Here is a 27,071-nt window from a genome sequence, read left to right on the forward strand (position 1 = left end):
AAAAAATATTGGAGCTCCACAAACTGCATTGGAGGCAGACAACTTTAAGATTTTATCGTAAAACCTTGGCAGATAAAGCCTAGACTCTCATGGCCAATGGAAACCAAAATCATTTTTACATTAAAGGTCTGCAAAGGCTGCCTTTCTCACCAAGCTGCATGTTCTTCTGCCCTTTTATTTACCTCAATGTTATCTTTTTTACATGGGAAAGTCTATCAAATGTTCACTCCCTGTTTATTACTCGGCAAATACCAAACACACTGACATACCACAGATAAACCCCCACACACTTCAAGGTGTTCCCCATTTATAAAATGTGAATGTTTATTAAATGTCGACAAGAACATTAAAACACAGTATCAAGATTCAGCAAAACAATCTATAGTACTTCACCAAAACTAAAAGAAGAACAGAGTTAGTTCTGCGCTGGGACTGAGAGTGAAAAAGCATAGCAATAAAGAGGCAGGGAGTCGGGGGCTGGGGGCAGAATTTAGGAGCTTTGGAATGAGGGGGAATTGGCAGCAGAGGCTAAGGCAATTAAGGAGGTACACAGTAAGAAAGATAGGAGGTTTGGGGACCGGGGGGGGGGTCGATCAGGGGGGGTCGATGCACTGTAATGAGCGGGATAACTGGGAATGATTAGAGCCTCTGATTTCACTCTATTATCATCAACCTCCGTTGGAAACTTAGCAAGCCGCAGCAGAGAGGGTGACTACAAAGGCATTCACTCAACAGAAACGCAGAAGGGGGGGCATGGCAAATTATACTTTTACATTTAAATAACAAGAGGGGGAAACTAGCATCAACATATACAGTGGGCACAACGCTGCGTTGAGGTGGATGGAGATTTAGGGAGTGGGTTCTCGGGGGGATTTTAAGGGTTTCGAGCGCAGTTCAACACAGTACCAGAAGGTGGTGTCCACTCTTATGGGTTCACAATCACAATAAGTAATAGTTCATTATAATTATGTAAATCTCTCTGTTATCAACACAAATAGCAAGGGGGGGAGGCAAGTTGTACATAAGCATCACAATACTTCAAAATGTCCACAAAGACGCACTCCCGCTCTGTCGTCTGGCTCATGCACATTGGGCATGTACAAACCGCAGCATGTGCATATATGTGTACACACAGAGACACTGTAGACACACACATGTGCACACACACACCCTCTGTCTAACACAGGGACACACACACACTCTCACATTCGTTCTCACACGCAGTCCAGCTCCTTCCCCTTGAGTGACTTCAATCATTTGCAATTTGCCATATCCTCTGACATTTTCAAACCTCACACTCTGTGCCATAATAACATCAGTAAGTATTTGTAGCATGAGTCTGTGCTTTTTAATGTTGAAGAGAAGAGGCTGATGTCCTCAGAGACGTAGATCTGTATGTAAAACAGCCGAGGTGCTGCAGAAACACACACAGCCGCGGGAGATCCTTCCAGAAACGGTGATGGCGGAACAACTCGCAGCAGATCCAGAGTCATAGGCATTCAGCGCAGCAGTGCTACACTTTAACTCACTGTCAGCTGGGGCAGCAACACATTTAAAACTGTCTCCCAGTGCCACGCAAATGCCAAGATGTCAGAAAGATCATTTGTTTCCAGCTGGCAGCGATGTGCCAAAATCCCTCTCTTATTGTGCCTCCATAATATTTATATTTGTTCTGCAGATTTGAACGGGCGTGTGCTTTAGGGATAATCGAATTCCTCCTCTTCACTCGTATCCGACCTTCAGAGTGGCACGGGACACTCCCACTTGTTGATCAGGTCAAGAAAAGTTCTGTAAATACTCTTTATTTATTTTTTTGAACTGGTGGATTTGTGAAGTCCATGTGCTTGAGTATTCTTTGTGTTGTAGCATAGTAAGAAAACAGCTTCACATGCTCTAAAAGTCAAACACACTGTACAATAGAATCTACAGATTTTTTTTAAAGCTTTTAGTACATCCAAATAAACTTGAAACAAAGACAAAGGTTGATTCACCGACTTGAAAAATAAAGATAGAGACGGGAAATCAGGATTGCACTATTTTCTGCCCACAGTTTGCCTTTGTGTTTTTTACTTCATGAAATGTTTTTGTTCCTTTTCTATTATTATTCTTTTTTTAGTTTGCGGATGTTGTTTTGGCCATAACACATTGTAGAATTCCTACTCAGAAGACGGCGGTTGAGAGCGTCAAATCTTATTTTACAGCAACTTTCTCAACCTTTTCTCATGACATGAGACAATGTGTCACACAAGTAAAACCTCTAACAAGCAACTAAAAACAAAAAGAGTACAAATAAAAAGGTGGGAATGGGATGGGTTGTTGTCAAATACGAATATAAATGTCCTTAACAAGTCCGATACAATCTAATAAATTAGGGAAGGTCTGATACAGTTTTTGATTCATCTTAAATGTTGTCATCCCTCTTGAACTTAGTTTTTCCTTTCGATTACTTTACATACATTACGGGCGCTGTTATCCCACGCAAACTACCTTAATGAAGGGAGTGAAAGTGTGCCAGCCATGCGTCATGTTGAGTCTGTCAGTGCTAAACATGGTCAGTGGAGACGCTCAACTGAACACATGACAGGAACTTGATAATGTTAGAGAACTCTGTCCGTGGCTCCCTGTCGTACACACACACACACACACACACACACACACACACACACACACACACACACACACACACACACACACACACACACACACACACACACACACACACACACACACACACACACACACACACACACACACACACACACACACACACACACACACACACACACACACACACACACACACACACACACACACACACACACACACACACACACACACACACACACACACACACACACGGTGCTGGGTTACCATCTGTGAGTGCTGCATCAGTTGGCCAGTACTCAGCTGGCAGGCAGATCAGACAAAGTGCCCAATATGCTCCCTAATGGCCCAAGTCAGATGAATGAGATCCTGCGTTGTCTCTTTCTTTTTCCCATTTTTCTTTTTGCACCTCCTCTCCTTCCACTTCCTCACTCGCCTCTAATTCGCACTGCCCCCCTTTCTTTCTCGACTAATTTAACTCTTGTCAAATTGTTTCCCCGTTCTCTCCATCTCTGTCTCTTTCTAATTATCTGAGATGCTGCACTCCTTCCCCCTAACCCTGCTGGGTCTCATTCACACGGATCAGGGATGTACATGTGACACAGTATACCACTGCGCTGTCTCTCCTCACCACTGGAGGATCTTGTATCTCCTTTTTCACTTTTTTGTGAAGGGTTTGTTTGTTTTATACTATATTTGGAGCGTTCACAGATTATACAGCTCTGGGCAGTGAGACTGAACCACAATTGAAGTGCCATGTCAGCGCAGATGGGAGGTCAGAGCCACATGTCAGGAGTGAATTACTGGTGTGTGATCCTGTCGGCGATGCTTGGACCGCCATGTCAGACTGAGTAAATCTAGCTCAGTGGACTATGGATTTCAGAGCTCTGGTATGTTGCTTTTGTGAGCTGAGCGATCAGAAATATGAATGATGATGGTTATTTTTTAAGAAAGGGACCATGAGGAAGAATAATGGTAGCCTGCATGACACTAGTAGCTGAATGATGGGGGAGCAAAAAGGAAGCGAAACATAGGGAGGGAACTAAACTCACAGAGGTATGTTTTAGTGAATAAACTATATCAAGAAACTCCGCCTAGCTGTCAGAAATTGTGGTTGGTAATGTTTGTAACTTTTTCCTGCTGTCTGTCTTATTTTTTGTCTTGGTCACGGGTGGGTCTTATCTTCATCTCGGAGAACTTGAGGGAGTACTGCCAGCCGGTCCAGGTGGACCACTCGATGCCGTCGGCGTAAGAGGTGTGCTGGCCCCGCAGGTACTGCCCGTTCAGGTTGGAGGTGTGGCAGTTGCGGTACCACCAGGCCCCGTGGTAGAAGGAGGCGCAGTTGTTCTCCGAGTGGTCGTTATCCCGGTCTTTGGTGGTGAACTTCATCCCATTGTGCTTCAGCAGAGCGTCACCTAGTGGGGGAAAACGTTTCATTGTCAGAACATAGTGCATTTAAAAGAATAGGCTAAGGCTTATTTCAGTGCATAACAAGTCGCCTGGTTCAAATGTTATCCGTGGTTATTAAACATATAGATGGAGGTCAGATAGGGGGCTTTTGGAAATACTAGAAGGTTTTAAAATCTGCTTACACGCTTGATGACCAAAAGATATAATTCAAAAGACAAAGCTTTAGGTATAACAGGAGCAAAGGTGGAAGTGAGAAGACACAGGACAGACAAAGTAAACACAGGACTTTTGCATACATTAATAGTTATCGTCACGTGTAAAATGTGTCATTTTGTTCGCATTAGGTTTCATTTTCACTTATCAAATGTTGTCATTTTAACCCAAACCACCACCCTTTGGGTCAGCAAAACGTATATGCGATGTGAAATCCCAAAACATTTAAAAAAAATAAAATAATACTTTATTCTGAGTGTGCTTGCTTTTCTCTTTGAAAGTCATCAAATAACGGCATTGTAATACACGGTTCGGCTGCATTAAATATTACATATCTTCCGTAGTTCTCTATTTATGGAGCCCTGATGAGAATACTTCTAGACAAACAGGAGAACTGCCGCCAAAACTGAAAACGTGACGTGGATCATAAATATATCAGCAATTAAACAACATCTTACATTTCTTTTCACACAATACGTCCCCTGCAGTATCAACACTAATTCGTCTGACTTTTATATTTGATCCAATGGTAGATAGGCTGTATTTACACCATAATGGTGCAGAGCTGATAGAAAGGGACACTTGGTGGTTAAAGCACGTTATTGAATTTTATTATTGGATTTGGTTAATGGAAAGAAAACGTGTTAATTAAAGTGCACGCATATTATATTTATAAATATATACATAAGTGAGTTTACTGCTAAATGCTTTAGTGTAAAGTTGAGCATAATTCATGTAGCAGTAGTCGTCAGAGAGCATAGGAACATAATCAGATAGCCTACAAGATTTATTTATAAATTCATTGTGTTTAGCAACCCTGTCACCGGCTTTTACAGCTTAACAACAAGCGCCACCCACTTGGAGTATTCCCGTTTCTCCTGATCAGTCACTGCCACATCCCAATTGTGCTGAAAATATCTGCTCACTTTACCAAGATTGTTCACTGGCAGTGCTCTACATCAATAGCCAATTTGCAAGCAATTGCTTTAAGAGTTTTACAAGTAAAGCGAAAGCAACATCACAAAGTTTCAGCAATTTAATGTTCAATCAGATTATAATGTTCAAAAAATTCAAAATAACCAAACCCCCCCCCCCCGCGCTGCACTCTCCGTCCTTTCCTTTATTTCTAAAGCAGGCTTCACACTGTGCCCAGAAGTGGATGAAGGATGGAGCTGAGAGCAGAATGAAAGCGCGCTCACCAGCCATCAGGTGCGAGCTAACAGCTTGTGAGGGCATCAAACAGCCCTTAATTGCTCAGGATGTGGCCGCCCAGCTCCTTACCCTCTCACTCTCCCCCATACTCTGTTCTCCACTTGGCATTACCATGGTAACCAGTCACTGGAAAAATAATCTGGCAGGCGAGTCTGATATTCATGTTGTGTGCTGCTGCACGTTAGGAGAAAAAAGAGACGGGGGGAGAATAAGAAAAAAGGAGACGCTCAATGGCATTGACAGTGAGATGATATCCGGGGGATTTAGAAAAAGAAGAAGTGAGAAAAATACTGAAACAAGAAAGAGGCACTTAAAGGCTCATTTACGCCGCGCCGGTTGTCACCTTAGTGGTTGGGGGCCGGCAGCCTCCATTGATGCCCATTAAGATCCAGCTGCTTCGAGCCCAAATGAGCACCTGTCAGCTGATCGGAAAACAGCCGCGGCGAATAATAATAATAACAGTAACACTGCCTAAAGGGGGGCCGAGGTGAAAGCATCCAGAGAGAGTTTGAAGACTCTTTATTTGACCTAATTCAAATGTCCAACAGGCAGATGAGTTCAAGGTCAGTCTGTGCTGAGGATAAACGCATTACAGGACACCATGTCTGGGAAAGAGTGGTGCCACATTTTTCTATTTCCCAGTCTTCTGCCCTCTTCTTTCCCTTAAAACTTGATCCTCATTTCATTTTTTCTTCCTCTATCCCAGTTTTCCCCAACCTTTCCTTTCCACTTTTCCTCTTGTGCCATTTCTCATATCTGTCCCCATTCTCTCGTTGTGTTCCAGCACCAGGTTTTTAAATTGCTTCTTCATTTCCACGGCAGGTTTTTTGTTTACGCTGCAGGTCAAGCAGTGCAATTAGTTTGCGGTAATTTAATAAGGTGACAGGAAGCTGGCTTGGATCTGATGTTTGGGGGGCAGAGGTAAAGACACTCCCTTTCTCTGTGCAACTGTCTGCATGGTTTAACGAGTGGATTCACCTCACTGTAAAAACAAATGTACTATGTACGACAGTGACCTTATGTAACCTTAGTAGAGAAACAAGCAAGATACTTAGTATGAAAAAAATCCGGTTTTCATTAAGCATATTCAGGCAGTAGCCTATACGCCATTGAAACACATGAGCACACACTTCAGTTTAAGAAATCAAATCTGAGCTGACAGAAAATGCTCCGTTATGGTTTAATACACACACTATTTTATGAACATTTTATGAACATCTTTTTTTTGTGCCCAGCCATGTGTTTATTTAATTTCTTATTTTTTTCCCCCTATTTGTGTAACTGTTTTCCTTTTGTCCCTCCTCTTTCTACTTATATAGCGTCCTTGGGTTTCATTAAGGTGCTATATCAATCCAATTTATTATTTATAATAATACAAATTATTATTGTATAGGTTCACCTACTGAATTAAAACACTGAAAAGTGAAAGCCCTAAAGATTATTCAGGCAGTAGGCGTATAGATTCACACTTCAAAGTGTTAGCTTACAGAACACTACATCTTACAGAGAAGAATCTGATCTTTTAACAACAAACCCAATATGCTCCTTTCAGTTTTTAAGTAACATGTTAATTCTACTATTCTCCAATATTTTGAAATGTAACAGTAATCCGATTTGTTATGTACCTGTCAATAACCTTTGTTTTGTATCCTGATTATGTAATCTCGTTACATGTAATCCTAATCAATCAGATGCAGGAAGTGTAACTATCTCACTGAGAATACATACCTGCATTGCCAGAATAGTCTCCCACAGTCAAAGGATAGCCGTCATCATCAGGGTCGACGGAGAAGAGGCCCACTCCAAAGGTTCCATACTGGGCGTAAGCGGTGCTATTTTCAAAGTCCTCCAAGTCGATCCGCAGCTCATAGTTCCCCTGGATGGACAGAGCATGGATCTGCTTCAGCCCTGCGAGCGAGACACAGACCAAAACAATCCATTAAAAAGTACTACCTCTGTTCTCTGCAAACAATTTAAAGCTATTTCAGCAGCCTCTCAACACCGTACATTTTCTGGAAATAAGATGTAACATGGCTTTTGGCCCATTTAGAGGCTACCCGTGCATGTGTAGGGTTTCTTTCCAAAAATAAGATCCTCTTTTTTTTACAGCACACTGCTCTCAGAACTGTTTGCCAAGAGGATGGAAAGACCCGTTTAATCTGCTGAAACAGTTATTACAATGACAGTTTGCGGTCTTTTTTAAGCAACACATTTTTATAAGAACATCTGCACAAACATTGTGAAATAATTGTATGTATCAGCAATGTTTAGCACATTTCAAATATGTATTTATATCTGTATTTCATCAGTGAAAACCTCATTCTTAACCTCAGTTTCAGCAGGCATGGGTTAGATCTCAACCATTCCGTATTCTTAATGTTAGAGATTAGGAATTTGTCTGTAATTGCTTTAAGACAAGGTTAAGTTTGCTGGATAAAGGACATATTGTAACATTTCACCTGGCCATGTACTATAGGTAATGTGTTGTTTGGTCCAAAAATACCTTTTTTGGAGTAAACTTTTCCATGAATGTGAAATTGAATTTGAGCAACCTAATTCAATTAAAACATTTTAATATAAAAGATGGAAATCTACCAGCAGGGTCAACAACATCAGTGGCCTCCTGGTTATAAAACATGCAAAGTATTCTGAAGTCAATTGCAATCGGCGCTCACATTAATCATGTGTTTGAAATGGACTGCAGCTTCATTCAACAACACCGATTAAATATGATTATTTCAGATCTCAAAGCTGATCTAATTTTTTTATTTTTGTGCCCTTCAGCTCTGCTCTGACCAGAAAAAAAACCGACTTTAGTCTAACATAATATATATTTTAAATCAGTGATATAAAAGCTCAATAGACTAACATGATGCACTGCTGGAGGAGATATTAACACCCAGCGCGAAAAGGAAAATGTGGTTAGAGTCATAGTTAGTGCAGCAGTTAAGCATAAATAGGTTGTTTTGTTTCATTGTGCTCAGGAGTTTCCTTCGTTTTTTAAAGAAACAATATTTTTTTCTCTCCGTCAGTTCAATTCGTATCTTGATTAGTCTGATAGTTTTTTTGTCAGAAGGATTCTTGCAAATCAATAAGCCTGATTAACATGAAACTTACTGTCATATCATAATATGGGCAGAGGAAGAACACATTACATTTCAAATCTACACGGTGCAGATTCACTAATTATTTTTCACAGCCTTGGAGAAGCACTAAGCTCTTCAAATGCCTACGGTAACTTTTGATTTCACACATATGATAAAGCATCAGCTATAAGCACATTAATACGGGACACCCTAGAATCTGATGTTGTTTGCATAAAAGTATGATTTTATAAATCCTCGATTGTGTGCATGAAGTCATTAGTTATGATAAAGTCTTCTGAATTATTGTGAACTTGTTCACATCCACATGTCTCAGCTATTTCCAATTCCAGCTTGCCACCTCTTCATCAGATGCCCCGAACCACTCTTTTAATTGTTGCTCAAACCTTTGGAGAGAAATGTGTAAGACAGAAAGTGCCAGAAGGAGAAAGGATTCCCATCCCTTCTTCCTTGCCCCCTCCTGCTCTCCCCCCCCCCCGCTGTGTTGGAGTGATGGTGTGTCCCTGGGCGTGTTTTCCTCTCCTGAGTTGATCAAAGGCACCAGATGAGTGGTGTGTCAGGCGGAGAGGAGCAGGAGGAACTAAACCTGGGTCCCTCCAACACAAAATTGAAGGCAGGAAGACAAACAAAAGTGAACTCAGCCTCAAGACTGAGTTAAGCAGCCTTCCTCCATGCCTATAAACGCACTCTATGCAGTGTTTATTTGGGAGACAAAAAGAAAATAAATAACATTTGAAAGCCACCCTGATAACAGGGCTTCAAAGACTGTTGGAATTACAGCATGTAGAGGAGGCTGTAGGCTGGTTAAGGTTTGTTTTTCTGTCTCTGCTGTAACGTGAATCACCATGAAAGCAGCTGCACCACAGGAAGCAAGGTGTCTTTATGAACCTAAACACTGTCATATTACCTCCTGCTGCAATCATCACCTTCACAAATGAAACTCATTCTCCTCTTTAATGCCTTCAAACCTCGAACTGACTTTGCCTAATTTAAATTCCGTCGTTGAAATGGCACTCTGCGAGCGGCTCGCCTGAAGTAGAGAGCTAATTTGATGACAAACACAGCTGAAAGAACCCATTATTATTCAGAGAGGGGAGCTTGCAGGCTGGGCCCGGGCACTTAGTGAGGATTGAATCTAGCCCAATGGGAGGTTGATCCTGCTCTTTTCATTTTCACAGCGGATCAGTAAAATTGGAGGTGGAAAATCAATGATTAATACATTCATGGGTAGGTAACTTCACGCAAACTAACCCGTTTTTCCGTTAATTCCTAAAATATATATACTCATGGATGGATCACATGCAACACATTTTGATGCATTCAAAGGAACAAAAATGGCTAATTTGCAGAAAGTTTTCTTGTCACAGTCCTTTGAGAAAAAGTATCAATCCACACAAACACCTAAGGGAAAAGCCATTTCACAAACTTCAAAAGACTTGGGATGTTTTCTCTTTCGGGAAAAAAGGAAATAAAAATAAAGTACCAGATGCAACACAACTCTATTTAAAGACTTCCAAGTGTATTTACATAACTTTAATTCAGTCTCTAATTAAAGCCCCAGAGAATCTCCGAGAGACTCAGAATCTGAATAATTAAAGGGAAAGACTAACGCAACAACAACAGAGACTTCTTTGGTTAAAATCTAAATGCTCAGGTGTAACTCGCTGTTAATTAAATCCATTGTTAGGTTATTTAAAATGGGCTCTGATACAAGGGAGGATTCAGAGGTGTTTTGCTTCAGTATTAACATGCTGATTGTTCCGTTGGGAAAAATACTTCTCTCTTCTCACTGATTTGTCGTTTACAGGAAGCTTAGCGGAGAGTCCAAAAACGTCTGCCCTCCCACACGCTTTAGATGTGCAATTAGGGGTTTCTTTCTTTATTCCTTGCTTTTAAATCCAGGCCATATTGAGGCACATTGTTTTTAATTGCTGTTTGTTTCGATTGGACATTTATAAAAATAAAGTGTTAATGTTGTCATAATATTAATATTATTTTCAATTATTAATATTTTATTAATATTTTTCTGAAGAAGGTCTTTCTTTTGAAGTATGACAAATCACTCAAGGATACTTTCCCCTGATGTGTGTGGTGGTTTGATACTTTTTCTCAAAGCACTAGGACAAAAATAATATGTCCTCAAATGAGCCATTTTGGTTCATCTGAAAGCGTGTAAAAGGCAGCGCATCTTGTATATATTTGTGTGTGTGTCTATAAAGCCATGCTAGTTGCTGTATCTGGGCACAGTGACATTTAAACTCTACATTTACCATACTAACGTAGCCAAAAAAAAGTACTATTGTTGTCATCTTAGTTTAGCATTTTAGCATGCTAACATTTGCTAATAAGTACAGAAGGGGCTTTGCAGGTATTTGATCATTAAACTAAATATTGGATTCATTACAGATTTTATCGAATGATGAATCTAGACTTAAGAGTCCCATTTTCAGGTTTCATAATTGAAATATTTAATACCACCCCTTAATGTCAATATGTAATGGGATTAACAAAGGAGTCCAATGGGGGCGTTTCAGGCAGGGGGGGAGTGAGTCGGGGAAAAACTCCCTCTGGAGGGAACACAGGGATTTTATTCTTTGCAGATCCTTTACATGCACAACAAACCTATATAACTACAGGAAAGGGGAAATAAGTGAAATAGGGCCTGTTTAAAAGTAAGGACCCAGGTTATGTTGCCCATGCTATCCAACACTGAAAATAAAAAAACGTTATTGGGAAGCTTTGAACTTCTTTTTACACATTAATCTCCACATTACACAAGCAACAGGAATACTTATCTGATGTAATGTAAGAAGGAGATGAATAATGCTGGCACAATCAGCATCTCATTTTGAACAATCAATGTGTTTACTCATAGAGAATCTCATTTAGCGTGTGACTGATTAACAAACACGTCGATGGGACAAAAATCTTTAAGAATGATTTGGCATTAAATCACCCATGTCATCACAGTCTCCTTTACAATGTCTGCTACCGTGACAACAGCTGAGGCCTAAGAGGATACAAAAACGCAGCACCATTCACATCATTTTAACCATTTTCTTAATCATGGCCATTAATATGATTATTAGCACTTCAGGTCGTAAAAACACTAGATTATTCTCCCTATAGGTGAAAAGCAGGACTCTCTTATAATGTTATACACAACAAATATTGATTTTCTTTGGTAATACATCTATGAAAGATGACAATACAAATGATATATATCTGCAATTACCTCATTAAACTAGGCCGTGGTAATCCATAACTCATTTTCACAGCTCTGAGGTTTATGGGAAAGAGGACACATTTAGCTTGTTTGGAACGAGAATACAGTAATTTATCATATTTTTTTAATCTTGTATTCATTCAGTGAAGACGAGTTGTGTTTCATAGCTAGAAAGAAAGAAAGCTCAATCCCCTCTGACATTAATTAAACTATTACCCAGAAAGAATCCTGCGATTTAACGTGATTCTACAGTTAATGAGACCGACATCAATGACTGGATTAAATATGTAGAAGACCTCTGTCAGATGTCTCTTTGATTCTGCTAAAAGGCCCAAATATTAATGATTTATTTGCTTTTATTTGAAAAGTATGAAGAGGAATGTATTGGATGCTTTTAGGGGACGGGTTAGAGTCTCAGCGCAGTGCAGCACTACGGGGCATAAAAGAAAAGAATACAAAAACAGATCTCTAAACCCAACAGTGGAAAGATTACACTTCTCTCTGCCGCTTGTGACATTTTTCAAATTTAATTATTCATCATGCTTTTCTCCCTGTGCTGCTGGGGGGCAGCTCCTGAGACTGTTTCAGCTGGAAAGGAGAAAAGGAGCAGCACTCTTCCGTCTCCTTCCCCGCGCTTCCTCCCACCATATCTCAAGCCCTCCCTCGTTTTGTCGTACTTTTGCTCTTCTTACTTTCCTCCCTCTTGCTTAATCTTCCAGTCAAACGTTTTTTCTCTGCACTCAGTGGATGGGGAGGAGTTGGGAGGGGGGACGGGCTATTTCCATAGCCACAAGGACAGTTGCTTTGCCCTTTGGCACCAAGGTCTGCGAACACGCATCTGCTGAAAGGAGGCTGTCCTCGGAAGAGAAAAGGCTTGCTTCGGCCGTCTTTTCATGACTTCTCTTGTCGTGAAAAGAGAGGAGCGCGGGGAGAAAAACAGAGACAGGTGTGTGCTGAACTCTTGCTGCTCCCCCGGAGCCAACAGTGACATTTGGTGCGACAGAAAGGGAAAACATTTCGACATTTACTGTCATAGCTCTGCCATGTCGACGCCTGTTTGCAAATTCCCCCTAAAGACAGTTCCTTTTGATACAAACTGCATGTTGTTCATCATCAAGTGTTTTCTAAGCTCTGGTAGGCTTTTTAATGTTGGCTTTAGGAAGGGATATACTAGTTTTAATATGCTTTTAAGCTACATGATTCTCTCCACACACACACACACACACACACACACACACACACACACACACACACACACACACACACACACACACACACACACACACACACACACACACACACACACACACACACACACACACACACACACACACACACACACACACACACACACACACACACACACACACACACACACACACACACACACACACACACACACACACACACACACACCTTGTAAAGTGCACATCAGTTAACTCTTCCCAATCACTTCTCACTTCTGAATGGTTTTTGTTCCCACTGGCTGCAGATCAAACGAGATATGGCCCATTATGGGCGCTAACATGGTCCAAATTCCTTCATGCATGTTGACTAATATAAAAAGAGTGAGTGGGCTGCACTTTTTCACTTACTTGGTTTTACTCATGCGAACGCCCCACATTTGACTATTAGAACAAGTGCATAGAGTAGCCTATGAACAACTGGTAGTAAAAAAGGAACTTGGGAGTAATGATCTTGGGAATGTTTGTTCACTTTGCCCACAGCGCCCTCATTACTGCTCTGGGGAGTCAATTGCTTCATATTTGAAGATAGGTACATTTAGCGATATATTATTAATACATATTGTTTCATTTGGATCCTTACGGGTTACTGAACAGACCAAAACTCACTCTGACGCATTAATCTAACCTGCAGCCTTTTCACTGAATTAAATCCAGCAGCCTCAATGGAGGTTTTCTCACAGTCCCTCACATGAGGGTGGGGGCTTGTCTTTTATTTTGCGACCCCCAGAACACGGATATGTTAATACTATAATCATGAGAGAAGTAAGACATTTCTATATCACATTCTGAGCTCAGGCTTCTGTTCATTATTATTTTTATGGTCAGGGGTCGCATTTTAAGTGGGCCGTGTTTGCACATAAAGCGATACAGAATCACAGAGGCAGACAGCGATTGAAAGTAAAGCTGTTATTGTGGAAGCTTTTACATGACAGAAAGAAAGTTATTATGATGGTGTTCTGATGCGAGGCATAATTGAATGTTATTCCACCAATAACAAAAATGCTGTATTGTGATTCAAAAATTCTCTCTTTTTCTATCAGGGACAGCTCATGAAATTCTTTCTAAATTGCAGGACGTATTTTGATGTTTTCTTATTGGCAACAAAATACAATATGTTAGCAGCCTCATTACATCAAATGAGGACGGTTAAAATCAGCAGGGGATAAGTAGATGTGATCAATATCAGTTTCTTCAGTTACCTCACTGATAGTAATGAGGTGTCTGAGGCTGCTCCTCATCTAAAATTTAACTCAGCTCAACTTTTCCCTGTCGCAAGAATCACCCCTTCAGCTGACACATCCTTCTCTGTTGCATCACGTCTCTGAGTTCTCATTTGAAATGAATGAGAGCCGACCACTTTGTCTCTTGTTGCTTTTTGTCATAGCTCAGAGGAGGTGACATGTTTGCTCAAGCTACTAGCAATGTAGCTTAAACAATTTAATTTCATGTTTTTACTGCATGGTTCAACGACTGCTTGTGAGCTTGATTTCAAGCTCCTCTCAAAAAGAAACCCTTCTTCATCTTCCCTCATGTTTTTCTCTGCCATGACTATTATTAATGAGCGGGTATATCATTCTAATAGAAGGGGACAGGCAGAGGTGGTTGAAACGTACACGATGCAAAGCTAATTGGCAGGTCATGATGTATAATCGCGATGAGTCTTGATTAAAATGAATGAATTTGCCCCTCCTGATAACATGTTACCAGTTTAACCAAGCAAACATGCTGATCAATTAAACATCAAGAACACACACGCACACTTATCCCACTGACTACATTTCCCCTTCTCATCGTCTCCATGTGGGATTTCCTTGTGTATCGAGGTCCAGTTTTTATATATTATGCACATAACATTGCCTTTACTTTGAGAATAATTCATGCAGAATTAGGAAGTCATAATTTCTGCAAGGACTATGCAGGTGAGATTGAGTGTGGAAGGTTTTAATATGTAGTTTTGGTTCACATGTTGACACATTTTTGGTGTGAATATTGCATTGTACAACAATAGTAATGAATGCAAATTAGTATCAAAGCTTGCATGTTATTTGTTGTAGTTGTCTTTTGGTATACAAAGTGGCTGATTTGAAAGGCAATCACTGAAAAAAAGCTCCGCACTTGTTTTGAAATTGTGTTTCCTTAAATAGTTTTGTATTAGCTAGGATTTCCCAGAGTACTCCACTGTTGAATCTCTTGTTGTTTTTGAGATAATTTGAATAACAGTGCATGTGGGTAAATGGGATGTATGGTATCTTACTGGTCTACTAAAGATGCTCTTTAAAAGCAGCAATGTGCCAAAATCATAAATCATTAAAATTGCTACTGAAGTACATTACACATCCAGCCTTCCAGCTTGTTTATCCCACTTGAAATGGATTGATTTATTAGTGATCGGAAGGGCAGCTAAGACACAGGTGACAAAACAAATGAACATCTCCGAGGTCATGCAGATTTCAATGTCAGCTAACGTCACGTTAGATCAATCTATGTGAGCTCAGGTCGATGTCAGTATCAGATTTCAAGTTTGCTTTCAACCTCTCGCCTTTTTGAAACTAAATGCCTCAAAATGCCATCCACAGGGCAAAATAAAGGAAGGGATTTAACTCAAGTGGCAGGATTTCTGAAATAAAACGGTGAGAGAGAAGAATGAGAGCCAACAAACCTTCACGTTTGATATCATCAGAAATTAACCTTCGGGGTGGAAAGACTGAGCCAAGTGAAGGGAGAAACAGAGAGAGAAAAGGGAGGCAGGGAGACAAATGCTGAGAGAGTTGGCAGGCCTGTAGGGCTGTAATTCAGGGAGAAGACCACATTAATATTTAGAGGAGCTCTCAGGTAAAACAAAATGAGCAGAGCAGGCCCAGCTTGACAGGAGGGGATGGCAACAGTCAGGCATAAAGCTCCGCTGGGTGTGCCACCGTCTCACACACACAGAGCTTCAAGGTTTTGTGGTAGAAAAACATTTGTGTTAAGGAAGTACATTTGCATAACATTATTTTTTCATTAACAATTACTGGGCCGAGCACAATACAGGTAGAGATCCATGCAAATGGAGTCATCGCAGGTATACGATTTTGAACATGATCTGAAACAGACCCCTGTAGAACCTAGCTGAACCCAACGTGCATGAATCCAGTAAACAAAACACAATCAATAAATACAATCAGTCAAAACTGATTCAAAATAAAAGAGTAGTTAAGTTTTGAGTGAAATCTATAACATTTTGTAGTATTTCTTATTATATATTATTTTTATATTGCTTGTCGGTCAAGACCACACCTATAGGTATACTACCAACAACTGGAGCACAAATAAAATCTTTTTATTTAGTTCCAATATCTCCTACAAAACTTTAAATAAGAACAAATACCTACAAAACGAGTGAGAAAGTTAACCTCAGCTTTACACTGTTTTTTGTGCTAACTGATGAATCTAAGCAAGCTAATGTGCTAAACTTATATGAAGACTGTGTCACATCAGGTGTGACTGTGCCTTTAAGATGGCAATGGGAGTTTGGGGATGTGTGAACCGGATACAGTTAGTTGTTGTTGGGTTGTCATGGTAGCGTGTGCAATAACGTGTTCAATAAACGGTCAACCTAAATGTCGTAGTCCATAGTCTTATATATACAACAAAGACCATAGTAATAACTTCCTGTTAGGTACCCTAGTAGCTTACTCCTGTGTGGTTACTAGTGGTAACTATGTACCACCTCCAAGCTGTTCAAGAGACTACTTCTTAGCTATCCCCTCAGACAGATGCTAAGCTAATCAAAGACCAAGCTGGTTTCAGATGTGGTAAATCATGCACATGTCAACCGCTATTCTACGTCACACTCAACAGGAAAAGTTGATGGTTCCACCAGACCAATGGGCTACCGCAGGGCAGGCTCTTGGCCCCTCTCTTCTTTAATATCTACACCACCGACAAGCCCCAAACGGAAGGATGCAGCAGGTTTATTAATGCAGATACCCTAGCCATGGTAACAGAGCAACACACCTTCCCAGAAATGGAGTCGACCCTGGAACGACGCCTCTCAGATATGTCTGCGTACTATCTTAAAAACCACCTGCGCCCAAACCCTGGAAAACTCAAATCTGTAGTTTCTATCTCAAAAACAGAGAGGCTAAACGGGAGCTCGACGTAACCTGAGATGGTATAAAGCTTTAAAAATCACCAGCACTAGGTCTATCTTGGAGTAACCTTAGATCGTACCATTAGTTACAAAGAACACATCCAAAAGACGAGAGGGAGGGTCTCCACCAGGAACAACCTCCTACAACAACTAACAAACTCAAAGTGGGGGGCCCACCCAAGTTCACTGCTTACATCGGCACTAGCCCTGTGCTTCTCTTGCCCAGTATGGAGCAGATCTAGTCAAGCCCGAAAACTAGACCCTATCCTCAACGAGACATGCAGGATTGTGACTGGGTGTATTAAAACAACCCCCGTACACTGCCTTTATGCCCTCTCTGGCATCGCTCCTCCCTGATATCCGCAGAACAATCATCACAAAACCTGAGTGCACAAAGCAGGCCAAAGACAACCAGCACCAACTTCACGAGCACTCCGCTGCCCAGAAACGCCTTCAATCCAGGAGCAATTTTCTGGATCCCACTGAAGTACTGGAGACCACCCCAACTGATGCCAGGACTAGTGAATGGCAGAACCAGTGTAACAGACTTGGCAGCCATACACCCCAATGGATGGAGAGAGGCCTCGCCCCAGACGAATGTCTCGCTACTGGCTACGACCAACCTTGGGCTGTCTGGAAAACAATAAACTGCCTTGCGAGTCGGAGAAGGACGTTCATGAAGAAATGGAAAACAACCAGAGGTGGGGGACTCGAGTCACATGACTTGACTCGAGTCGCATATTTTTGGACTAAAGACTTGCTTGGATAACATTGATAAAGACTTGACTTGACTTTGACTTCGTATTCATGACTTGAGACTTGACTTGACTTGAGACAGATGACTCGAAAGGACTTTACTTTTTAAAATTAAATATTTGCATTTGTTTTTGTATTGTACGGAGCCCCTAAAGGGCAATGAAAAAAAAAAAGATACTGTATGTCGTTTGCACAAGAAAGTTACCGGTGCGCTAAGGAGGAAGTGGAGCACACAGGAGACAACCGTTTCATTGCAGACTGTTATGTTTATGTTTGGAAGTGGCAGTGCATACATTATTTTAGATATATTTCGAACTCGGACTCTCATTCACTTCATGAAATCGCTACAGCACCAGGAGGCAGTGGGACGTGTAACTCCACCTCTGAGAAGTGCAGCACCAGCACGCAAAGAGCTGTACCTTTTACACAACGCCCTCACTGTGTTTACTTTCATTAGAACAGCTTAAGATCGACCGCAGCTATGTTTTAACCACACACACACACACACACACACACACACACACACACACACACACACACACACACACACACACACACACACACACACACACACACACACACACACACACACACACACACACACACACACACACACACACACACACACACACACACACACACACACACACACACACACACACACACACACACACACACACACACACACACACACACACACACACACACACACACAACTGCCCGATTAATCCCCCTATTACTCGTTTTATGAAGGAGATGTCCGGTCACTAAGGCGCATGAATCGCATGATGTGTGTGTGTTTGTGCTCTGCTCAGCTCTGCTCTGTGTGTGTGTTTGGTGAGTTTGTGTGTGTCCGACAACGGCATTTGTTTTCAAATGACCATGAACAGTAATTTACACACATCTGGCCAACTCCATATGTATATGTGGTTGTTCCCAAATTAAAAAAATGTGTTTAATCTTAATGTCGCACTGTCTGCACACAAACACACTTGCTTGACTCTCACCACAGTGACTTGCTTGAGACTTGTACGGCAAGGCAAGGCAAGGCAAGGCAAGGCAAGGCAAGGCAAGGCAAGTTTATTTATATAGCACTTTTCTGTACGCAACAATTCAAAGCGCTTTACAAAACAAATTAAAATACTTTTTAGGAATAAATACAGTAAAAACACATATATAATGAACTTTTACAACAGGCATTACAAAGCAAAGATAATACAATAATACAAATAAATTGTAGGTTAAGACTTGAGACTTGCTCATGACTTGCACATGTATGACTTACTCCCACCTCTGAAAACAACAACTTCCGATAGGTGTGTGTGTGTGGCGAATCACAAACAATGGAGCACATCATGAGTTGCAGCCAAGCTCCACAATGTACCTGACATGACCTGGACGAACCAAATGCCGCTGCGATCGCCTGCACCAACCGGCTGGATACGAGGAAGAAAAAGCCCTAGCTATATTAGACGAATAGCTTGATATTGCCTCTAAACCTTTGTTGCATGTGTCTCCCCTTATTCCCCCAAGTCCAGTCTGCCTTTTTACTATCAACTTCAGCATGACATTCCCATTAAGATATAATGGTTGATATACATTGTCTTGCTGTAAAGATTTCCATATGTCTCTTGAAATGATTCTTACACACCACATGAACAGAGCAGATACAGAAACCACTTTGATCCACCCAAGTATTAGACATGTGTATACATGGACCCCAGACCCAAGGCAATAGAACTGGAGCTGATAGACTGAATAGCATTTGGTTCTGGTCTTGGTATAAACCAAGTTAACCCCTAAAGACCATTAGAGCACATACGATAAGTCCTTTTGGAGATTAAATGGTTAAAAAAAAAGAAGATTGCTGAGCAGCTGAGCAGAGAGCATGTGTCGGATGAGGAGAGACAGTGACAGAGAGGAAAACAGGGAAAGAGTGGACATTGAGCTAGGCATGATGAGCATGCATGGTAGAGTAGCACACAGAAATGTCATGAAGGCTTTGATCATGGACAAGACACCGATAAAGCTTGTCAAGGGCAGTGTGATAGTCTTGTTAAGCCCCTCCTATGCCAGGGTCAAAGTAATGAGGGGCTTGAAGGAGAGAGAGAGTTTCCGAGGGGAGACACATCTTCAGGCCCTTCAGCGCTGTTTGCACGTAATAAGGTTGCTAAGAGTTCAGTGCTAACTAAGCACCATGTATGATTAGAATTCCATAATATTTTTGAAAAGGGCATGATACTCTCCTCCACATATTAATATGATCAACAGACAGGCTTTTGCTGCACATTGGGACTGCTAAAAACATTCACAAATTCCCAGACTAATGCAATAAAATGAGGCAGAAATAGAAGCCAGATTGCCGTTAGCAAAGAAGAAAATATTCGATATGATGCTATACAGTATATACTCCCAGGAAAATGTGAAAGAAGAGCTTCCCATAGAGGGAGCAACCACTTTCAAAAATTACAGTAGCAGTTGGGTGAGAAAAGTGAGAGTCACCCTTGCCTCACCCCTTATTTTGAGTCTTGCTCAGAGTGCAGTAGCACAAAACAGGCATGCCATCCTGCAGTGATACGTGCTTATCTCAGAGGAGTCTAGACTGTGTTAGAAATGATGAATTATTCAACTACATTGTTATGTTGTCTAATGTCTGACCAGGCAGGAACAATGTGGCACTGCTATATACAAAGTACTGAAAAAGTGTCATTATCTTTTAATTTAAGCCACTTAAGAAAACCCGCATTTATAATGAATTGAATTATGACGAGGCACCAAATGAAAAGGGTCTTTTGCATAATGATTTTCCTGCCAGTGTCATTAGGAGATCTGTTCAATCATTCCTTAGTCCAACTTCCAATCAACCCATCTGTGCTCGCTCAAAATGCCTTTATGAGAAGATTCTGCTCATACATTTTAACATCTTCAGGCAAATAAAGTCTTCACATTTCAAAGAGTCTTTTTCCTAGCTTGAGCCAAACCAGACATTGGCGGCAGCACAAGTAGAAGGAAGAGAGTTGCAGGAATTCACCTGTATGCTGGGGATGAGAGGCATCGAATTAAGTACCCAGGCCTTGTGGAGAGGGCTAAAAAAACTGCTCTGTGCTCATACATACCGAAATTACTGGCAGAATTGCAGCAAATTGCAGCTATCTCCACTCCAGCAGTGCAATCTAGTGCAGATGGAGTGTCTGCCAGGGTACAGCCACACCAATCAGAGGCAGCAAACCCTCCTGAAGGAAGCAGAGACCGGGCCTGGGGCTAAGGCATCATCGTGTCAGAATCAGCGCTGATTGGCAAGACCTCAGCTGGCCAACCGACTGGATCCCCGGACGGCCAGCCCGTGTGTCGGATTGACAGAGGAGGAATCACACTGCTGAATAATTGATTGGATATGAATGCAATATTGGAGGAGCTTTAACTGAAAACACTTACATGAGCTCTAAATAATAGATTGCCTGGGATTCAAGTCCTGGGAGTTGATATTTTCCCTTTGTCATGCAGGAGATGGTATCATACATCATCTATTTCCCAACAGCTGGGTTTGACACTTAGCTCAATCAGTTCCCATGATGTGCTTTGATTTGAGATCTGTCGCCTGTGATGGCACTTAAATCAAAATGTATATTAATGAGCATGTCAAGATGTAACCACACTTGTGTGATTCCACACTGCCATAAAGTGCAGTTTAACTCTGGATGCAATTTAAATGGCACATCATATTATTATTATGACTGTGTATTTAATATCCATATCCAAGTCAAATGTGTGTAAAGAGTTACAATGCGATGATGTTGGTAGAAAAAAAAGATACTGAAATATAACATCTTGTTTCAAAGATAAAATCTTTACTCATCCTACGCTGACATTGAGAGTAACTTGTCAATTGCCTCAGAGAGACATATTTTGTTCTGGTTTATGCAGCTATATATAGCACCTTTCTGTGGATTTGACTAGTCTCTCCAAGTATTAAGCGAATAGTCAGGGACCATTATAATACATAAGCTTCATACAGCCCTTTTCATGGGGACCCTTTTATTACGGCAGCAATTGAATGAGACGCTCTAGCTGGAAACGCTCTTAAAATTGTACACCGTCATAGTGTGGGATTAAACATAGCGTTAACACAAGGTTGTCCTTCCCCATGAAATGGTTTTCTGGATTATAATTATCAGTGGGTACAGCTGGAGGGAAATCTGCAGGCAGTATGAGCCTCACGGGTACAGTGTGTGGGCGACACTGACTGTAAAGAGAAGCATACGCCACTAAAATAACAATTGTTATCCTGACATTGGGGTCATCTTTAGGTGAGCACATAACATTGTTTTCTATAGTGCAATATGTGACATGTTTGGAATTATAGTGTTTCTAAAAAAGGCACTATTAAAAAGTGGCTCTATTTTTGTATTATAGAGACAGTCTCATTAAAGGGAAGCTTTGATGAATACATTATGGAATTATTATAGTTCGGATGATTATTGTCAAGATGTGAACTTTTGGCAATATGCATGGCAATTCAAGTGTACTATTCAAATGCATAATTCATATCATACAGAAATGTTGCCATAAAATCCCTAGGGGAAATAGTGTTTTGTTTTTGCTAATATACAAAATGCACTTTTGTACGTCTTTTATACATGAATATGTGTCCCCGGTGTTCCAGGGAACTCACCAAGTGTCAGAAAACACAACCCTCTCTATTTTCCTCCATACCCAAATCTCTTAAAAAGGGGCTGCAACAGATCTGATACAGACTGATCCAGATTTGAACACTTCTATGATGTCACAGAAGTGGCGCTACGGCTATTGGGCTAACTCCACCAATCAGGAGGAGATGACCACGGACATTGCTGTTCGAAAGCGCTGGAGACGCTGTAGTACATATGCCAGGCCTCTAGATGGTGCTGTTCTCACAGAATCAGCACATGCAAAGACAGTGTTAAATTGAGCGAAATGAGGAATGGCTAAAATGCATGATCTGTTTGGTATTTTGAAAAATAAAAAGTATAAATATGCCTTATATAGGTATGGTACTACACTATATTATTCAAATATAGCATGATAGGTCTACTTTAATTGCTGCATCTAAAGTATCAAAAATTGACTAAAAACATGCTGACTTTAAATGATGGTGATTATGGCCACTATGGTGATCATCAAGAGTAAATCTATCAATGCTTACAGCTGTAACATGAACACACGAGTGGTTAATGAGTCATTAAAGAGTACCAACTTAACATCCTATCATTGTGTTGAAGGGGGACACTGATGTGTTGCAGGAAATGTAAACTGACAATTTGTGGAATCGGGAGGGCTTTAATATCACCTGCTGTGAACACACATTTCATTTAATATAGTATTTGCTTCCCCATGCAGATCAAAGCACCGTAGGGAGGTTCTAAATTGTATCACACACATTAAATGTATATTGTGAGAAGAATTCCGTGGGGAATATTTTTGGTAAGGAGTCAGAATGAAGAGTTTTGATTGCACCGTGACGGAGGAGACACAATGGAAGTTATCGATGAGGATAGTTGGTGGAATAATGAGTCTGTTTGTAACTTTTAAAGGGAAGGCAGAGCGTTCGGGGGGAGAAGTGCAGAGGCTTGTGGAGAGTTTCTTTAAACTGTGACTTTCCTGCAAGCAGCCTTTATTGACATGACACTTCTTATGTTCATTGTGGCGATGAACTCTGCTTCAATTGATGCACATTTTTATGCCATACCATTGTACCACAATCCTGGCCAGAGCTGCCTATTTATTTACTTTTCATTCGACCTCACCAATTAATATGCACCCATCCCTACCTGTCCTTTTTGTTTCTTGCTGTGCCAAAACTAGTTTGCGTACAGTACACCATTGCATATTCAAAGAACTGCAAAAAGATGGTGACCCCAAAACCGGGCGACCCAGCTGCAGAGAGTAAAATAGTATGATTTTATAACATAAATAAATACATTGGGATACATACTGTCCAAAGAACAGAGTCAATGAGGGAATGATGAAAGGTTTTGCAATATCTGCGACTATATAGACATTGTATTTGACGACACCTCAAATCATACACTCCTGTCTCTAATCTATTTCTTGAGTCATCCAGCAATTATATAATTGTTAGCTTAAAGGGACACAACAGTATTTTTCCAGACTGCATGGGCATTGACATTGGCAAGCTGCACAGCTGCTTTTAAATGAGGCAGAAGCAGCACCCATCTATTAAGGAACGGAGTAATACAGTATATCTCCAAGAGAACAATCGGTCAGCACTCCATCCCACTCTGTTCAATAACGTGTGAGTAGTGAGAGAAACTGACCTTTGACCTTGCTGCTGTCAGTGGTGCTGCTACTTTTATAATTCAGCAATCACACTACAGTTACTAGCATTGCCCCGACACGCGTTACTTTGTTACTAACTAAAATCAGTCATAATCACACTGACAGACAAGAGGGGTTTCCGCCACAGGTTTATATGTACGTAATCTGCGCGACTTGCGCGTCCACATCTCCACGTGCAGTGCTGCATAAACATGGCTGAGTCAGCGATAACTTTGGAGGGGTGGAGGTAGGCCTATGCCCATTATTTTGAGTTAGTCCGAAGAATAGACAGGAATGTGACGGTGCATACTGTGTCCAGGCCAGAAGCTGTTATCCACTGCTCTAAACACCACGTCAAACCTCAACAAACACCTGCAAAGAACACATGCTAAGGTGAAGCTAATAGCTAAGGACCCCCGAACCCAGAGCGCCGCTGCCGACCCCGAAGCAACAAAAATTAGAATTTGGAGGACCGGTAACCAAAGCAGAGATGGACAGGCTTGTAGCATCCTTCATAGTAGAGGAAATGTTGCCCATTTGCAAAGTGGAATCACCATCGTTCAGAGATATACTGTGCAAAATACAGATAGCAGGAGACAGAGGACAGCCATGGTCAGATAGGAAAACATTCAGGAGCTATCTGGATCAGTCTTATGCGACAATGGAAACTGAACTAAAGAGAACATTTGAAACTTTAGCAGTCTGCGTGATCTGCCTGTAGGGAGGGGCGGGCCGGCCCTGCGAGTAAAGTAGCGAGTAAAGTAACGAGTAAAGTAACTTTATGTAGAGAGTAGCGAAGTAGTGTAATATATTACTTTTTAAAAAAGTTATATGTCATAAGTAATATATATATATTTTTTAGTAACGACCCCATCTCTGGTAATAACTGCAGCTGTCTATCATGGATGTTTCTGAAGGTGTCTGACGCAATTCCTTCTTGGACTTTTGGGTAAGATAAAAAAAAGTGGGTACGATGAATAGTGCGATTTAATGTTTAATCCTCGGCCCATTCTTTCCTGGCCGGGCCGCCCTTGTCTGGCATATTTGATTGGCACAAAACTAACTGTCCACAGAGAGAGTAATTTTTAAAAAAACCACAAAGAACGGCAAAATGGGCCGTCATCCTCGCAGGAATTGTAATGTTCTTTGATTCGTGCTCTCTTCTGTAGATACAGTTCTCTTTAGATTTTCCACTGCGTGACAAAAATACAAATACAAGCCTCAGGCTGCTGCATTGTGGTGGAGGCAGGCAGCGGAGGATAAGTGTGTGTAAGGAAGTGTTTATGGTTCTGTCCCTGGGAAGGATAAAGATTAGGAGGAATGAAAAGATAAACAAGAAGGGAAAATAGTTGCATAAGGGAAACATATGGAGTTCTATATGGTGGTGAATGCATGTGTATAGTAGATTGCAGCATTTGCCCATTTGGAATAAAATGAAAAAGGCATGACAAAATGCCAAAATGAAAATATCGCCAGTAGGACATCAAATGAGGAAAAACATGTAAAAAACTTGATGGATTTGCTGTATGATATTTTAGTATGTCTGTTATGTATTATTGTAAGGATGGTTGCACCAGATCTGTGCAGATTGATGGGGAGACAGTTTTGACTTTATTCATACACCAACTTTTGCAGATTTATTCTACTTTTCTCGATTTCCAGCCACGCTTTTTAAGCGCACATTAAATGTACTTAAGAAAAGAGGGATGGAAAGCCCACTTACTGGTGGCTTCAACTACTTAGACTGTCCATTTTTATTTTGTTCCTAAGACAACAATGATTAAACAGAATAACATGTGAAACAACAAAGTCCGTTTGTATATCACACCCATACGGAGAACATTATTTGACTGCAATGAACAAAATCTCTCTTCAAGCTGATTGGAAACATTTTCATCACATCTATTCCTTCAGTCTCTTTGTATGTGTGTGTGTGTGTGTGTGTGTGTGTGTGTGTGTGTGTGTGTGTGTGTGTGTGTGTGTGTGTGTGTGTGTGTGTGTGTGTGTGTGTGTAGTATGTTCTTCTCTGCAGACTGAAGATGAATGTGCTCCCCTGCTGTGTGTGGCTCCTCTGCTTCTCTAAGCTCCGAGTACTTCTACAGCCTGGGAGTTAATTGCCAAAGACTCTGCTGATTCACATTGATCTGAGGAACATGGCCGCTTTCACAGAAAACAGAAAAACTACCGGGGATAGGAGGAGATGAATTCCAACGTGTATTTTTTGTGTGAACGCAGATAGGTGTAGACGTGTTAATTTCATGGCATCTCTTCTAACATTGTAGCTTCGTGAGCATCAGCATTTACCAAAAGTATGTGTTTACATTCATTGAACCCTTACATTTCCCTGACTGTTGCTTTACACTGTTGTCTCCCCTCCTTCTTATCAGGCTGCTCTTTTGATGTGAAGTGGCCCTCACTTGCCAGAAAGTCAAGCCTGTCAAATGCCCATCTCCAAATTACAGTCATCCCCCCTCCTGCCCTCCCATCTGCACCTTCACTTTAGCACAAAAACACACAAAACACGCAATGTCTAAGTCTCTGTGGCCTCCCTGTAATCACATGAGCTTACAATACTCAGGGCAGACTAAGAGCTCAATTATAGCACTCAAATATGCCCGCTCATTCAAGTTGAGCGGTGTGCAAAGTGGTTAACAGTGCAATTTTCTGCAGGATTCTGTCCATTTTTAGTGACAAGCAGGAGAAGAGCCTATAGGGGAGGAAAACGAGGGGTTTACTTTTACGTTTCTTCTGAAAGGCAGCTTTGATTGGCTTTAATGAAGCAGTCAGCTGATCAGCGTTACAAGTACGAGACATTGATCAGATAGAGAACAACTCTCAGCACAGCAGTCAAT

The 27,071-nt window shown here is 41.1% G+C and overlaps 1 protein-coding gene across 3 annotated transcripts in view; it reads right to left on the bottom strand.

Annotated features, from left to right (window-relative positions):
• Nucleotides 1-290: 290 nt before the first annotated feature.
• fibcd1b (fibrinogen C domain containing 1b) overlaps nt 291-27,071 on the bottom strand; it is a 146,505-nt gene continuing 119,724 nt past the window's right edge. For all 3 annotated transcript variants that reach the window (XM_079658283.1, XM_079658285.1, XM_079658284.1), the window contains 2 exons: nt 7,168-7,347; nt 291-4,019 (listed from right to left, as the gene is read on the bottom strand). In XM_079658283.1, coding sequence (XP_079514409.1) covers nt 3,754-4,019; nt 7,168-7,347 — 446 coding nt within the window. In that variant the 3' untranslated portion in view covers nt 291-3,753. The remainder of the gene's footprint in view (nt 4,020-7,167; nt 7,348-27,071) is intronic.

This window comes from Notothenia rossii, assembly GCF_949606895.1.
Source record: "Notothenia rossii genome assembly, chromosome: 11".
Lineage (NCBI taxonomy): Eukaryota > Metazoa > Chordata > Actinopteri > Perciformes > Nototheniidae > Notothenia > Notothenia rossii.